At 38.1% G+C, this 18,048-nt stretch overlaps 1 protein-coding gene across 1 annotated transcript in view; it reads left to right on the forward strand.

The window, feature by feature from the left end:
• The window catches only part of cntn5 (contactin 5), a 63,701-nt gene that overhangs the window by 35,723 nt on the left and 9,930 nt on the right, over positions 1-18,048 (forward strand). Inside the window, exons 8-15 of the mRNA XM_053320568.1 lie at positions 2,685-2,821; positions 2,979-3,108; positions 5,673-5,817; positions 9,549-9,676; positions 10,078-10,253; positions 12,169-12,289; positions 14,010-14,168; positions 17,123-17,272. Of these exons, the coding sequence (XP_053176543.1) occupies positions 2,685-2,821; positions 2,979-3,108; positions 5,673-5,817; positions 9,549-9,676; positions 10,078-10,253; positions 12,169-12,289; positions 14,010-14,168; positions 17,123-17,272 (1,146 nt within the window). The remainder of the gene's footprint in view (positions 1-2,684; positions 2,822-2,978; positions 3,109-5,672; positions 5,818-9,548; positions 9,677-10,077; positions 10,254-12,168; positions 12,290-14,009; positions 14,169-17,122; positions 17,273-18,048) is intronic.

An 18,048-nucleotide genomic window follows, 5' to 3' on the forward strand; every position in this document is an offset into this window, starting at 1 on the left:
GCATGAAATGCAGTGCACCTGCTGCATTTTATTTTAAGTTAAGTTTTTATACTTTTTCAGGCGAGAAAGTAACTGCTTAGATTCCCGATATGTGGTCAGTTTATACAATTAATACGTCTTTGTAAATCTGCTTCAACATTTTTTTAGAGATATGAGGAGCCGCTGGCCTGGTGAGACCATCTCAGCTGCTACATGTAGCAGCCAGAGTTCTGTCGTCATCTCAGGGAGGAACATGACCCGATTAACTAATATATGCAGTTCTTTGGAGATTTACCGCTGGATCTAATGTCTCTACAGAATTTTCATATATGATACAATTCCTTTTGGAGGATAAATGTTGGTCTCACAGATGAAATCTAATAACTGTAGCTGCCACGTTAGTTTGTCTGTATGTAAAGTGAAACCTCATGTTTTACCGAAAAACAGCACTGCTTGTTTGGGGCTCTGTACATACCAGTTTTAGGACAGAGTTTAATAAAGAATATAGTTCAGTTTTCTAACCAATGTGATGACCTAGTAAGCTTGTTGAATTACTGCCTTTGCCCATGATCATATTTATCTATGAGGGTGTATGTCCCTCATTCCTCTCTGTCCATACCATGTGCACGGGGCCAAGATAATGGACTGCCTCAGCCTTGGGAGGACACATTTCCAAGGCCCTGCACTTCTTGGCAACCCCCATTCTGTTGACATCACAAGGAGAATAGGGAGCCTAATTTGTAGCAGCCTCACGCTAAATGTAATTTACACAGGTCAGCTGGTAGTTTGAACTTTCATTGTGAAGGAGACCTTCCTGACCATAATCATTCAATCAAACCACACACAAAAAAAGTATTTTACTGAAGGTGCCATATGCAAAGAATAGAAAAGTACGTGCTTGGCATGTAACTGTAGGAGTATCAGCTCAGTGGCAGGGTTCCCTGCTGTCTACACACTAAACCATTATGCAGTTTGTATTATTTGGGTCTGGCAATTTGTGGCCTTCCATACAATCATTTGGATACATTGGTTTCATGGTTTTTATTGAAAACAAAGATCCATCAAAAATATCTCATGAGGCTATGTGGACATTTTGACAATTAAAGCCTTACAAAACTAGTAATTTATCACATTAGACACATAATAAAAACATGTCATCATCAGTTTGGTTTGACCTCAGAAGTATAATCTACTGTACATAAATGGGTCACACATTTTTTTTCTTTTTATTAAAGTGCCCAGTATTACAACTTGATGTAATATTTACATAGTTTTAACAGTAAAAGTCAAGCAAACAATAAGAGATGAAAATTGAAGGGAAAAATGTAACGGTTAGTTTTTAACTGACCGATTAACAATCCCTCCCCTACATAAGACCAAACGATCCAGCTCCACTAAAAGGTCTTGTGATTTTTATATGCCGGTACAGTTCAAGAATTGAAAAATGCACTCGGTAGACTGAAAGAGACGACAAGATGAAAAGAAGGTACATATAGTTTATACAGCGTTCACAGTTCTGATAAGAAATTCTCTGCCGCATGTGGAGTTGAACAGGAATTGTGTATGCAGCCTTGGAAAGACAAGTAAGTAGGCGATGAAAAAGAAAGAAAAGGGGGAAAAAAAGCTTCGTTGTTAAGGGGCCCCCAGGAAAGCCGGTCATCTAGTTTGCTATGCAATAGAGGCAGAAAACAGAACATGGTCACGAACATGATACCAAAAACATAAATGTGAGCTGTGCTTGGAGAGGAGAGAATATTGGCTTTTCTGTTTTTGACAACAACACAGCTCTGGGCCCCAGCAGTGAAAATGACTGTATTTTCTGTGACTGGTGGTGCACGTTGGTCTTGTGCTAGTATACTGGTTTTACTGTAAACTTGACTTTGTGTATCAGTATATCTAACAATATTCTAGTAACACCCCTAGTGTTGATTAAAGTATGCATCTACATTCACAGTTATAATGAATCGAAGGTTAAACCTGCTTCTGGAAATCTCATCTTTCCACATCCTGCCTCAGTTTTCCCGTGTGTTGAGGCATCGGTTTGAGCTTAATGTCGGCTGATTCACTCCTCCTCCTTTGAGATGTAATTTAAGAATTCACTTAGTTCTGGAGTTATTCTAATCTTCTTTTAGGGAAACCAGTTCAGATAATGTAAGCTCAGACAAAACTCAAAACCATGTCTAATACCCCATTCAGACCACACACTGAAAGCTTGTTAAACCCGCTTTGGGAGAATGCATGTGTGGGTCAACCCAATGTGGATGTGAAACTGAGACTTATCTTGTAATTATTCAATGTAATTAGGTATATGTTTATCAGTGAAGTGCAGTGAAGAACTGCACTACAGACTAGAGTCTCTGCTAACAGTGAAAAGCAGGGTGACAGCTGTCTCAGCTGTGGAACAAATGAAATGCAGTTCACAGAAGATAGTGTGGTAAAATAATGTGCCGGTGTGCTTAAAAAAAAAAAAAAAAAATCCTATTGAAGTGTGTCCCAAACCAAGTCTTTGCTTCTGTTGGGACTATAACTTTGATGGATGTTACAAAAGAGTCTGTCTTAGAGTTCCACATTCACTTTTTTAAAATATTGTATGTTGCATACAATGCGTTTGTGCATGCTTGTTCTTTGTCATGTAAGTACAGGTGACCAAACGTGTGTGTATTTCAAAGATATGTTACTTATTCTTTTTTTTTTCTTTTTTCAAGCCCTCCCTCAGTGGGTCAGAATGATTAATGATACTCAGATGGATAGTGGCGAGAAGCTCCAGTGGGAATGCAAGGCCACAGGAAGGCCCCGGCCCACCTATCGCTGGCTTCGTAATGGTTTGCCCTTGACATCCCAGGTACCTACCTTCTCTCCCGGTTGCCTCTTTTGTTGATTGTACTCTGAAATATCTGAATTATTCTTTGAAACTCCACCACTGCTATGTGTTACAAAGGACCGTGTATGTATATATATTCAGATGTGATGTTCCTTCTTTCATTTTTGTCTTGTTACAGGGTCGAGTTGAAATTGTGAATGGAGAACTGAGCATTCACAGAGTGCAGCAGATGGATTCAGGAATGTACCAGTGTGTGGCAGAAAATAAATATGGGGCCATCTACTCTAATGCTGAACTCAAGATTTTAGGTAGTTACTTTTATTTATAATTAAAATAAGACAAAGCAAGTCATTAGAAGAAAAATCATTAGCCGTAAATTTTATGAGGTAACTTTTCTTCTCTGCAAAGTGTATTTTTCAATACTCTGCTAGAATAAAATTGCAGGCTGAGTATTGGCATCTGAATAAGGTACCGGATGATAGGTAAGGGAGATTGAAATGCAAGTGGAGAACGCTGAACTGTGAGATGTGCTGATTGCCAATCAATGGTCCCTGATTTAACCCAGGTAGTGGGCGGCATGAATAAAAGAAGGACCCTTATGGTTATATTCAATGAGGTGTCTGTACATATCAAGTTGAGGAGAGTCTGGAACAGTTCTACATTATTCTGAGGGGAATGAAAAGCAATGACTTGTAGGTATAGATTTATACTAATGGAAGCAAACACTAGGAGAGAGACATCAATGGTTTCTTTGATGGAGTTTAATGACTCCATTAGGTCTTATCTCCGCTCTATCGTTTGTCATCAAAGAACTGGCTACATTGCAATCCCCATTACTTAGAGAAAGCAAACCTTCACTTTCCAAATGACTTTCACTAGGTGTTTATTAAGCAGAGTTTGCTACTATCATTCAATAATCAATTATAATGATCAGTGATTGCCTATCACACATTGTACAATTTTGTCATTGTTGAAAGGAGTAGTTGTATCTTTTTTTGTTGTACATCAAAACATGCATCAACATGTACTTGTGAATTTGAGGACATAAGAAGTCAAGGAAACTGTGCTATTCAGCCTTAAGGCTTCAGGCTGAAAGCATAACAATCATACGGAATGGCTGTCCACTGTCCTCCGTTGATGCACTATTTTCTCCTTGTCATCTTCTATACTGGGACACATCTGGTGATACCCATTCCCCTTTCATGTTTCCTCGAGGGACAGCTTGATTTACTGTCTGTGTGGCATGCCCTTTTTCGAAGGGGAATCTGTGGCATTTTGAAAATCTTATTGCAGATGGGCAAAGTTCTTTATGGAAGACCTCTAAAATGTTTATCCCTTACTCGCCAGTTTAAAAACGCCGTAAAACAACCTCTGTTTAGTCGAAGTTGATTTAAATTCATGGTGTTGTCCACAAGACTCAAAAGTTGTAGATTTTAATAAGCTTTATCTGAGCTGACGAGGAAGTGCTTTTGCCTTCCTTAGAGTCACATTCACAATGAGGGTATTTTGAAGCTTGTGATGAATGTTTTCATAACTATACCCCCTAGCCATCTCTTCTCAGTGACCTGTGCTCTGTGGAGATATCCACAAGCAAACACTATCAGGACAGATTACATGGCTAATAACATCCTGCAGATGAGCGATCACTGGAGGCTGCATGGGGGCAGTGGCTGCCCTCATGCCTGTGATCTTGTCCCAGATCCAGCTCTTCAGGGAGGGTAGCGGGTGAAGCAATACGGGTACTGCTGCCACCAGCTGCAAGCCTGCTCTTATTTTGATTAAAACAAATACACACAGCAACTGCTCTGTTTTCTGCTGCTTTCCATGTCTAGAGGGACCTCTGCCACTCAGGCAACTACTCAGGCTCAAAGACACAAGTGTTACAGGGAGAGGGGTCAGCCTGTAGCTACAGATGGGATTGAATTGTCATTGTGTATAATGTCACCTATAAAGCATCATTCAGGATTTGAATAATCACAGCTGACAAAGCCTTGCAGCCAGTAGATGGCCTTGATGTGTAATTCAGTCCTATACCCAGTACCACATCAAATTTACTGCTTAATTCAATCTCTTGAGCAAGCCATAATTGTTAAAAATGTTTACATAATGTATTTATTATTCACTCCGGCAACCTGATTTAAAACAGTTTTCATAAAAGCTATACAAATTATCCAACCATGTCATCATGCTAATGATTCAGTAATTAGGTAGGCTACACAACACAGTGCATATTTATGTAGTAATAGCGGATACTAAATTAGCACGGAATTTAGACCAAGTGTGGTAAAAAAGAGCATATTTAAGACAATGTACAGTATTGTCTATATGGCATACTTTATAATACTTAATGTGGAAAATCTAGTCATTAATTTGAATTAAATTAGTGTTTTGTTCAAGCAGCATTTTGAGTCATGATGTGTCAGTCTAAACCCTCTAGCATTTTTTGATTAATTACTTTGACATGCCACAGTTGAAGAGGTCGAACAATTGTTATGTTTGTAATTGCATTACTGTTTAGCAGCCACACTGATTTAAACTCTATTAAGAAGGTTTTTACCACTAGGGGGCAGAAAGCCAAAACAAAGTCACAGAAATAAGCTAGTCAAGTCATGCTCGTAAACAGATGTCACTTTTGAATTCAGCAGACGCAGTTTTAGATGAGAATCCCATTGTTGATCTCATTTCCTGTTGAACAGGTAGCATACAATTAGCTTCTGCTTGGCGCTGTGCTCGAAGCAGCTGCTCACATTTTATACAAAGCAGCATTGTTTTAGTTTTTGGCAGTTTGTGTGACAAAAAAAGTTAGTTGATTTAAGTATTTTTTGGGTTGCTTTTTTTCAATACATCCTAAAATGTTTGTTTTTGTTCGCAGCATCAGCACCCATCTTTGTCCCCAATCCCATACGAGTCATTGCCACACTTGGAAAAGATGTATCATTAGAATGCAAACCCAGAGCATCACCTAAACCTCGGATAACATGGAAGAGAGGAGACAGAAGGATACAGCCAAATAAAAGGTACAGCAGATCACACTTCACAAGCAAAAAACACTACTGGATATCTATTTTTGGACATGTCAGTGAAAATGTGTTATAATTTTAAATTATAAAAAATACATTGAGTTATTGATATGTATGAGGAAATTCTCCTTTTACATGCAGTACTTTTTAGAAAGGAGTCCTTCATGCTGTTTTCACTAGGATTGATTGTGTATATTTCCTTTGCAGACAGTGGCAGATTAACTGTGTTTACTGCTCTCTGTTATAAATAGTATCAGATTTTTTGCACAGTTTAGATAATAGAATATTTTGACAGCAAGCTAATTGCCCTGTAAAATATGTATGAAGTCATGAAAAGTTTGTCTCCCTTCATATCTTTATATTGTTTTTCATCACAGTTTTGCTTTGAGTTGCATAAATTCAAGTGTTATCATTCCGGTTCAGGCCCTAAAGGAATTGTCTTGTTGTAACACATCTTGGTTTCATTACTATAGCTGAAATTAAGTGTCACTGCTAAAATAAAACACCTTAGGTACTTGTAAAGCTCCGGAGAGCCATCGTCAACCACACCTCCTTCTCAGGGATGCTGACAATTTAGACCGTACAATTGCATTTGGAATTCACATGCAGTTTGATGCATCATCTTTTATGAGAAACATCTCTCAGTTGCACCTAGAGGGGGCTGAGCGGGGCGAGGGTCCATCAATCAAACTGAGCGACACCACTGAAATTATCAGTCACTGCTGAGCATCCCACGTTTTGAGTGAGAGAACAGGGCTTTTGTTTATCAGCCAAGATTCAGCAGTCTGTTCAACAGCCTTGGCAGCAAGGGTAGCCAGTTGATAATCAGATCCTCAGCGTGTCACTCCTTTCAAACAGGCAACGACAAATCTTACAGCCTCTAACAGGTGGATTAGAATAGTATCCAGGAATTAGTTTAAAGTGGTAATTTCAGAGGTTGATGCAAATCTGCAAAAAAATTTCATTTGAAAGAAAAAATTCCCCTAGAGTTAATTTTGGATGTCTGTCTTCTACTAAAGAGAACTTTAGTAGAGTTGATGGATGGGGTTAAGTTAGTGTTTTTTTTGCTCTAAAATGGTGATTAATGACCCAAGCTTCTCTGAATCTGATAAACCCTTTGAGGTATTTGTCAAACTCTTGCTAATCTATTTTCCAGTGTTGTTGGCGTACACCACAGGGAGATTCATACCTCTTCAACACCTTGATTTCGTTTTTATCTGACTGCAGATGAAGTCGCATCTTAAGAGAGCAGAAAATTGTTAACAAAAAATTGGCAAAGCAGTTAGTTAATCTTCTCCCTCGGAGTAATTTATCATTCACTATTAAGTGTTGGCATTACATACTGTATGTATGTGGTTCATTTTTTTCATAATCTCAAAGAATTTATGCAATCAGTAATTGTAACCTCTCAAACAGATTCCTCTTGAGCAGCTGTACACAATGTTTTTATTATCTAAAACTAAAATCCAATTAGAGTTGACACACTAATAGGATGTTTGTTGCAACTTAACAGTACTAAAGTGAATTAATGGACTAGATAACACATTGCGCTTAAGGGGGGTCGCTGCTCAACTGTAGATCGATCTTGTGAAAGGGTGATTTTTATCTTAAAAAAGCCAAAATAAGCAAGACTAGCTGTGTGTTTTAGATCTTGGCCAGGGTGACTCTTCAAAGGATTTTCTGACATTAGCTATTGTAAAGTAAGGAGTTTATGGATGGACAGGCGTTCTATTCTTGGAAGAACGGGAGGAATCGAAACGGCTTCACGTTTATCTGGCATTGACAGCTGTGCTGACTTAATGAAGGTTTGTAATTAACATGGATTTCCGCTAATGTTCAAGGCTTTTGTCTCTTAAATAGAAAGTATTAATCCCATTAGTTTGAAAATACGTGGCAGACTCAATTGAAACCCACATCTTCTTCTTTGTTTTAGATTCAGACAAAAAAAAATGCATAATTTGGTCATTTTTATTAAAAAAAATGTTGAATGTTTTAAAATGTATTACAGCTTGCCGATTTCATATGTAAATAAGTATTGTACTCTGTGACAGCCTATTTGATTTCACCACAGAAACCTTGCTTTAGATAATAAAAAAGATATTTGCTCTGTAGGTTGCTGTGATCTTTTTACTTCCTATGGTTGAACTGATTTGCATATTCTGAATACCCAACAGTCCCGATCTTGTCCTCTCTGCATCAGTTGTCCTTGTCGGATATGAATTTCCTCCCTAATTTGGAAAATGTATCCTGGCTGCAGATTGCTTCTGAATTGTGTGGCAAGATTTTGTCACGCCTTCATGAGTTTTGCTTTGCCAATTTCAATCACCTGGCCAGTGATGAAAGAGCTTAGTGTTAATATAAATGCCAAACATTATGAATTCAATTAAAAGATAAGAATACATCATATGCCCATATTTCCAATTGTTTGAATCGTGTACTAAATACTCATAATTCATAAATTGTCATTTAAAAACTACATTTTGAATGAAGAAGGCTGGACACCAGACACTGAGGGGGGGATAGCAGTGGCTCAACATCATTTACAATACTATACTTTTACTTGATTCCTGCACTGAAGCCATCTGCTCACACACCTGCTTGCAGTGTTGTTGGATACAGTTATATCCTATATTATCTGTCAACCACTTAATTCTCCAGCTGTTATTTACAAGTCAATGCGAAATGTTAATACCATATTGCTAGTGTCCTTCAACTGGATAAGGGGCTATTTATGAATACAGACACAATGTTTACCAATGTGTGTTTCCTCTCTATTACATTTGTGTTTCTCAAGAGAACAGCTTGCCAATGTGCACACATCTCATTTTGACAGCTTTTGGTTCAAATTCACTGGATGCAGCGAACCTACAGGTTTGTCAGGTGGATTCGTGAGCACTTTGTGTGATGAATGCACCATTTATTTTTGATTTATGGAAATGTTAATGCAGAGGAACAAAGAATCATAACATTGGTTTTTTTTTTTCATGATGTGTAATTTTCTCCTGAAATTTTCTCCTGAAATTATCCTTTGTTTAATTTTAAACTACACTGAAATAAGGCTGCCTATTGTGTTCTTTCAAATGCAAATCTAGCGCATCACTCTACCCACAGTGAAAATCAGATGATTACTGTGTCTCTTTGTTTCTGACATCAAGACTGTACATTAAAGTCAAGCTTTTTTTTGCCTTTACTGAAAAATGTCCCCCATTATCTTAATTTGTATCTTCAATCGCCTCTGTGTTTTAATCCTCTTCAAGATAGGGCCACTTACTGTTATCTGCAAATTAGATTCATTAACATATTTCAATTGTTGCTTGATATTAACTGAAAAGGGTTCATTTTCATGTTCCCTTTCTAGTAGGTTACACAATAAATACAAACACTGTTCTTGACTTCACAGCCTTCAGTCCTTTGAGCTTTTTTGTAACACAAACAATTTACTGTCAGACGCTTTTTGTCCTTCGAATCTGTGATAAAAGTTGTTAACTACCAACGGACTTTAATTTTATATTTTTTTCACGGGAAATCTCTGGTGGGTGATTATTTCAAGAATATCTGTGCTATCTGTTTATTTTAACTCTTCTGTTCTCATCCCCAGTGAATATCGCTATTCTCATAACTCGACACAACCCACGAACATATAACCTCATGCCTGAACTTGTAGTGCAACTGTTCGTACGTGAATTTGCCTCTCATACCAGTATTGATTTTTGTGTCCTTTCTCACAGGATTATGTTGTTACGGAACAACACTCTGAGAATTGTTAACTCCAGCCGAGCGGATGAGGGGAACTATGTGTGCCGGGCAGAGAATCAGTTGGGCTCGGCAGAGATGACTGCCATACTGTGGGTAAAAGGTAAGTGATGCCCTGGGGGCCGTTATTTTCTGCCAAATTAGCACAAGTCGGCCACCAGTAAACACTCCCCAATGTCACCCCCCCCGCCACCCACCCACCTTTGCTCGGGTGCCAGGAAATTCATTGTGCTTGCTCAACCGTGAACAAGGGCTCTCACATTCAAGAATCATATTACAAGGACACACGTTAAACAGTGGAAAGGCCGCTGTCTCATAGATGCACTGCACACAGTCAGATCAGAGCAAAGCAGGATATTTATGTGAGAAAGGTGAGTGTTTTTTACCAAAGTTAGGGTTGGGTACTCATGATTGGTCTGGCGGCGATGTCACAGTCAAATGCAGCTGCTTGACACTAGCTCTGGGTTAGCCTGAGGTGACAGTGCAGCAGCTTTGTGCTTCCAGAGGCCATGCGTGTGGATCTTAGCCCGAGCAGAGTGGAGGTGACTGTTGGGGAGAGCGTGGTGCTGAGCTGCAAGGCAACACACGACACGTCGCTGGATGTGGCTTTCCAGTGGTTCTTCAACCAGAGACCAATCAACTTCCAGCAAGATGGCGGACACTTTGAAAACATCCAAACAGTAAGAGCAAGAGTAAGAGCAAAAGTAAGAGTACATTTATCAAACTGGTTATGGTCCTTCCTACCTGTCTGTCTGTTTGTCCATCTGTCTGCCTGTCTATTTAATTGTTCATCTGTTTAATGTAAACGGATGGTGTTTATTCTTATTTATTTTTATTCATTATTTATTATTTATTATTATTGCTTTCTTGGCCAAATATGTTGATCTTGTGGATCAACCTATTTAAGTTCATTATTATTATATCCATACACACTTTTCATCTAACTATTTTAAATACTAGTCATTGCATCAGTTTGCCATAGATCACACCTGTGTCCTGAAAGTCCTGCATTGAATCACAAAATCATGTACAGTATATCAAACTCCAGTCTCTTGTTTTGAATTGCAACAATGGAATACAATGGATTGTATCTTCCTGAAAAAATGAAAACACAAATAGATAGATTTGTGTTTTGAGAGTCACCGATTTTAAAAGGCAATAAGGTTTGTGAAATGGTCAACTCTCAATTGACAATGAAACATATAAAGGAAAATAATGACGACAAAAATTATACTTCAAATGAACCATTGTAAAGATGTAATATATTCTGAGATTCTCAGATGTAATCATTCTTATCAGACTATGGCTTTGTAAAAACAAGGTTACAGATCCATGCCCAACAAGTGAATGGAAATATAACCTACATAATAAGTACTGTAAGTCACTCTTGAATTGTGAAAGCCTTATTGTACCAAAAGATACAGGGTTAAGGACTCTCCAGAGAAGAAGAAATGTAAATCCTCCAAGCAATAACAAAATACAATCAAAATGCATTTAATCTTCAAGGTGGCACTGTTAACTTTGTCATTTCACTTTCCATCCTTGAACCTTGTTTTCTTTGTGCTTGACCCTATCTGACCTCCCTGTTTTATTTGTCCCTTGTTTCCAGTTGTAATTTGTCCCTGGTTAACCAGATGGTACACAAGGGGATCATATGCAGCACAGCATTTGGAAATGAATAGTAACCACCATTATGTATTGTGCATATTGTTGTGAGATATACCACATTAATTAGTTCAAATGAGTTGTCTGTGGTAACCAGTTCAAAACAGAATCAAATGCAGGAAATATTAGAAAAGAAATGTTACTGTAAATGAACACCATAGAGCTTGAATGTCACTTATGTACACAAATAATTATTTGTTACAGTAAACCTAATTAAAAAATGTTCTCTGTTTGACCGTTTTAGAGTTGTTATTTTTAAACATCAAAGACAATTCTGATATGTCTCCTGTTACCATGGAACCTATACTAGATATTTATAACATATACAGTAATAACAAATATTTGCAAAAAGGTGAGGCATGTTTATTGCGTAACATAAATATTTTTTATTTAGTTATGTTTTTGTGTTTTTGTTTTTGTTTGTTTGTCTTTTACAAAACCACATCTTTCCATAATACAGAAAGGAATCATCAGTGCCTAAACCATAAAATTAAGTTAAAAACAACTTTTGCAATAGATGGGGGAGTCATGTTTATGTCATTATTTCTTTAACAGTGGATATTAAAATCTGTCCTGGTGTGTCTTCCACTACTACCAATGCTCTGGGGATAAAGTATTTGCAGTGACAATCCTTTACAGGCACAACAGATTCCTGGCTGATGCATGGTTTGTAATTTTAATCAGGTTTCGTGCTAAACAGCTGCCTGTAGACCTTGAATTATTCCCAGTCTTGCCTTAGGCATTTCTCATTTCAACAGAGAGAAAATACAGGCAGCTGAAGAATGTAGCAGCAAGCAAGCACCTGAAATAAACAGGAATCTCTCAAGCCACATGAGCCGCTACAAGATGTAAAGGAGTCAGTTTTTTTGTCAAGCACATTAAGGCTTGCTTAATACCTAACTTTTTTATTCTTTCCTTTCCCATTTGCAGCAGTCTTCGACGGTGGATCTTATGATCCGGAGCATTTTGTTAAAGCATGCTGGGAAATATGGGTGCCGGGCCCAGACCAGTGCTGACACTGTATTTGCAGAGGCTGAACTTCTTGTTAGAGGTGAGCTTGTTATCTGTCAGTGCACCACTGCACTGTGACGTCTTGTACATTTTATACTGGAGGCAGTGACTCACTCCCCCTTGATCTGAACCATGTATCCTGAATAAGAATTATTCTCACAATGAATGGACGCTACGACAATGAACAGTTTTTTGAGGGGTGATTTAAAGCTGTTAGCAACAATGTGAAATCATTTCCTTTATGTTTTTTGTAAATCTAGAATTGTAGCCTCCAATTTGTCACCAGTACAGCAGCTGTGGGAAGTTGGTTAATTACATCAGACATTAGAAATTTGGTTTTGCTGGAGAAGTCACAAAATGACCATTTCCGCATTATTGCCCCCATTTGACCATCTTGACTAATTTTTTATGGTCACTGTGAGTCTGGTTGGCCAGACGGTCCGTATGCAAGAACAGGTTTATGCAAGCGTGTGCTGTTCAGCAGATTGGCTGAAATGTCTGGTGATCAAATTCTGTGGCTGTTACTGATTGTTGCTGATCATGTCACATAACATTTATTGTCCGAGCAGCTTCTGGTCTGTTTCAGTGTCTTGTGATCAGATACATGTTTACTTGAGGATTTCTTTTGATTGGAGATTAATTAAATTTTAGGACCAGTTCTCCAGTGAAAACTGAATTATGTTTAGTTTTGCTTAAGATAATTTAACATAATTGTTTTTGTGTTATGGGAGTTTATAAGGTGTGTAAGTAAGATATATAACACCTTACACCTGTTTTACTTGCACTGTATTCTGCCGTTCAAATTAATGATAACAATACATTTGTTATTGTTTTACAAAGAAATTTCATGGAATGGCTGTGGAACAAACATTATTTTTTCAATTTAATATTTTATGTGGCTTTTTATATGGCTTTGCCATTTTATATAAGGACCAGGAACTATTTTAAAATCAATATTGTTTATTTTGATTTCAGTCAAATCACCCAGTCTATAGTGTGATGTATATAATTATTGTTATTTAACATTTTGCACTTAGGCAGAAAGGGCTAATGCCATTGTGTTGGGCACTCTAAAAAGAGGCTGCTTTTCCTGTAGTGACACAAAATGCATATCAATGTCCTGAAATGCAAATGCACCTTTCAGTGCAACCTTCTAATGGGCACTTGCTGGGGACACAGTACATTGGTTTTCATAGAGAATACCAGCTGCCAGCTTTTCATTTACAGCTGTTCCCCCTAGAGTCCTTAGACGTTTGCTGCACTTGCAGATTACATTTACTTCTGAAGACCAAGGTAAACATATGTTCAGCTGTACTAAAACACAAGAAGGTCTACCAGTCATTCTCAGCAGAACTGGCAAACTGCCTCCAAACCCCCAGAAAAGAAAGCTTCAATATCCCTTTATCAGCATGAAATCCTTGGCAGCAGATCTGTGTCAGCCTGAATCCTGGTTCAGTTTCGAATGTCGTGTTCCTGTCTGTTGTTTGTTTGAGCAAAGATTACAACAGGGAATTGATGTTGTCACCATATGCACACAGCTGCACATCCTTTTTAATGCTTGCATGGCTGCATCTATTAGTGTATCTAATAGCAACAATGCATGATGAAGACGTCACAATATGGGATGGCTCTGAATTGATTTGAACAAGAGAGGAAATTATTTTTGCTTTTCCCTTCTGTCTTGACATTTCTGAAGCATCAGTGGTTCAGCTGTTCAAACCTGTAATTTATCTGCTGTCTCTTAACCGTTTTTCCACTAGGCCCGCCTGGACCCCCTGGAGTGGTGATAGTGGAGGAGATCACAGATACCACAGCCACCCTTTCCTGGACTCGTGGCCTGGACAACCACAGCCCTATCAGCACCTATAATTTACAGGCCCGCAGCCCATTTTCATTAGGCTGGCAAACTGTCAAAACAGGTAATCAATAAGGAGCAAATTGCAGCCTCTAGATCGGGGAGGTTAATGTGGGGCCATATACAAAGGCCTTAATCCTGCCCAAAGTCATGTCCAAAGATGGTAAATTAGCCCAACTAGACCAAGGTTACTGTCTTCAAGAGACCTAGTTAAAAATTCTTGTGAGGTTACTTTTATATGAATAGAACTGGATAAATACTGATCTGCTACAGCATACATATCTATCTGTAAATCAAATCTGAAAGCAAAATTGGGACATGTATATTTTATATATTTTTGGTTTTGTGATTGCTTTCGGTATCTTTGCATTAATGCAGTGCAATACCTTTAGTTCTCAGTCTGCATTGATGAAGAACTTGTTTTCATACAACCAAATATTTGCAAAAGCAGCAACATCAGTTTTCTATCATCGGCATAGCAGGCAGTCCCGCTCAGCTAGACAGCATCTTGCTACACAACAACATAAGAACCAAAGACTATGAACAACAACCCACATTAGCGTTTCTGCTAAAAGTCTACTTCTTATCTAATTTACAAATGTGGACCCCAGGAAAAGTAGTTGCTACCTTGGTGGTGGCTAATGGGGATCCAAATTAATAAATAAAAAACATGAACACACATCTTGTCCTGCATTTCAACTTCTTGAACAAGCAACTAAACAAATACCCTCTAGGAGAATGTGCATAGCTAACGTCAGCTTGCAGGCTAGATAGTTAATTAGCTGTCGTACCTGCAAATGTCAGACGGTTTGTTTAGTTGCTGGTGTAGTCTGGCTTACTCTTCAATACCGCTGATAACTATACCCTGGCTGCCTGTGACCTGGCTGCCTTGTAGGCCAGCTATTGTCAATCAAACACAGACACCACTACGCCCCTCCACCCTCAGCGATGAATGGGAGCATTTCTGATAATTCCCCAGAATTATCAGAAGACATTTTTCTCCCTTTTGATAATAAAAACTATTAATACATTTGAGAAAGACATTGCCTTTTTCACAGCAAAAAAGGGATAACAATGTGAGAATAACATTTGACTTCAAATCCCATCCAGAAAAGAATTGATGGAGCATCTTACACTCTTGCACTGGACCAAACTCTGATCAACACTTTGTTCTCTGATGCCTGTTTTATGAAGTTGACTTGCAAGTTCCCTTTTCAGCTGTCGTTTTCATTTTAAACTTGGCTGTTGTTCAGAAGAGCTTAGTAGAAAGTAATTTGAGCCTATATCAAATGTCACTGGCTTGAATTTAATTCAGTGTCATATCAGCGGTTAGTGGGGAATTAACCTTTTGGGCTCGAATCATAAGACTTATCAATGCTCATTTAGTAAAAATGCACTTTCACTGTCAAAAATGAATTATCCACTTTTCTTCTGTACCTTGACAGAAAAGCCATCAATTACTATAATTTAGCATTAAAGGGTGAAGACATGCTAAGCATTGTGTGTAATCCATCTTAATGTAGCATGAGATAATAATAGCTAAAAATAGTTTAAGGTGTGATAATGATTCATCCCCATAGACATATAAATCATACTTTGTATACATTCCTCTCACATCATGTCTGTTCAACTACATTTAATTCGATAAAGCACCATTAGGACTCTGTGATGTTTTGTCAGTGTGCAGCTTGTTAAGATTAGAATAAAGGGGATTGGGCTTTTAGCTCCCTCGCAAACAGATTTATCAGCTCATGTTTGAAGAGCAGCTTGCTCACCAGAGTGGTCTCATTGTGCGCTGCTTTGGATGATAAGAATGCAAGCTCCACTGCTTCACTGAAATGTTCCCTTAGTTAGCATAGAGAGACCTCTGCTTCATTTGTGACACGGATATGCTCTCAGTCAATGTTTGTTTGTTGTTGCAGGATCAATATTGACGAAGCTTGATTATGGCAACCCAAAGACACTAGATTAATTGTGTTACCTGCTTGTAATCCTGGTACATTCATGAAACCAGATAGATTGTTTTTTTGTTTTTGAGGATTTTTTGTTTTTTGTTTGTTTCAGGATGTGATTTACACATACTTATCTCTGTAAGTCTTCTTCAGAAACTGTGAAAATTGATTGAAATCAGATCTCAAATAAATTCTATGTCGTCACCAGCTGCTGTAAAAATACGCTACGGCATAATGAATGCAGAAGAAATGTGTAACACTGTGCAGTCCATTAAAATTAAAACAATGATATATTTTGTGGCTCTGCACACCAGAACAGTGGATTAGATTTGAAACAATGGCAATAAGGTGTCAACTTTCAGCTTGTCCACACAAGTATAGTGTGGTAATTATTACAGTTTTTTACATCATCCCCCACTTCAGGGAACAAAGTAATTTGACAAGTTAACAAAATCCTGAAGTCATCACTGTTAATGACAGGCTACATCCCACAGACATCAGCAGACATTTGATATCTTCCCTGGTGATGCTCTGCTGGGCCTGCACTGCAGCTACTGTATCTTCAACTTATTTAGTGTTTCCAGGTGTTTTTGCTTTCATCTGGTATTCAGCAAAGAAATATGTGATCAGTTGGTTGATTAAGGTCAAGTGACTGACCAAGCTCATCAACAAGATTCAACTGTTTAGCAACTAACTGTATACTTAGAATAATTTTCCTGCTGCATTGCCCTTAAATTTGAGGGAATGTATATTTAAAGGTCTATTATTTCCACATTGCTCACTAAATGTGGATGTGAGAACCCTCTACAACACTTAAGACTCTTAAAACTCAAAGTCATTGTTTTATTTATGTTTGAATGAGTAGAACAGTGGAGCCAAAACAGTAAAAGAAAAGCATTTCTGAAAGGTTTATAAAGAAAACTTATTATGGTAGGTAACAAAACAAATGTGCCTCTGTTCTGTACTTAGGGAATGCAGCGTATGTCTGTCTGTATACCTGTGTTGAACAAAATTACAGTGTTGATTGTCCTGAATAAATAAACACAAGTAACTCTCTTGTATGCAGACCCAGAACCTGTCACAGGGGACATGGAGTCAGCCATGGCTGTGGAGCTCAACCCCTGGGTGGAATATGAGTTCAGAGTGGTGGCCAGCAACGCCATCGGGACTGGAGATCCAAGTGCTCCTTCAAGAGGCGTTAGGACTAAAGAAGCAGGTAAATCCTCTCTGCCACTATCAACGCTCAATATGTACCACATTTAAGTCATATTGTGATAGACAGAGGCAATCACCCATAGTCCAAGAACTTATACAATATACTGAGTGCAAACTCCAGCTGATGATTTATTATGGCTATAGAGCTTAGCTGATGCCCCGCACGCCATTTCATGACCATGTTATATTCTAATTGTTAATATACTCAGTTTTAATTGGGCAAGAAGTTGAAAATAAGCTGCTTACATGAATTTTAACAAGTTTAGTGTTTCAGCTAAAGCAGCCAGCCCCTATAATGCCCTGAGGCAAAGACACAGCAGAATACACTTTTTATGGTGAGCAAAAAGTCACTGAGACAGTCTGTATCGAGCGTGCTGCTTCACTAACAGCTCGTTTCTCATCTATAAAATGTTATAATTACAAAGGTCATTGGTCATTTCGAAGTGGCTTATTTAATTTTCCTGTTTCTTCAGCGTGATTAACAGACTAATTACTGTATCTGCGCACAGTTGTGATAATGCATTGAAGGTGCAATCTGAGATCCAAATGTCAACAGAAAGGTTGAAAATCTTAAACACAGCAGTGGTTCCTACTATCACTTTTAAATTGATCGACAGGTATTTTAATGAAGGTACTAACACTACACACTTTAATTTTCTGAGGCTGTTAAAGGTTTGTTAACATCAATAATGTGTTAACATGCCATTAAAACTATTTTATGTTCAATTATAATGTGTTGACAAAAACATTTTAATCATGCCAAACTTTTCAATTATC

The sequence above is a fragment of the Scomber japonicus genome, chromosome 6, assembly GCF_027409825.1.
Source record: "Scomber japonicus isolate fScoJap1 chromosome 6, fScoJap1.pri, whole genome shotgun sequence".
Lineage (NCBI taxonomy): Eukaryota > Metazoa > Chordata > Actinopteri > Scombriformes > Scombridae > Scomber > Scomber japonicus.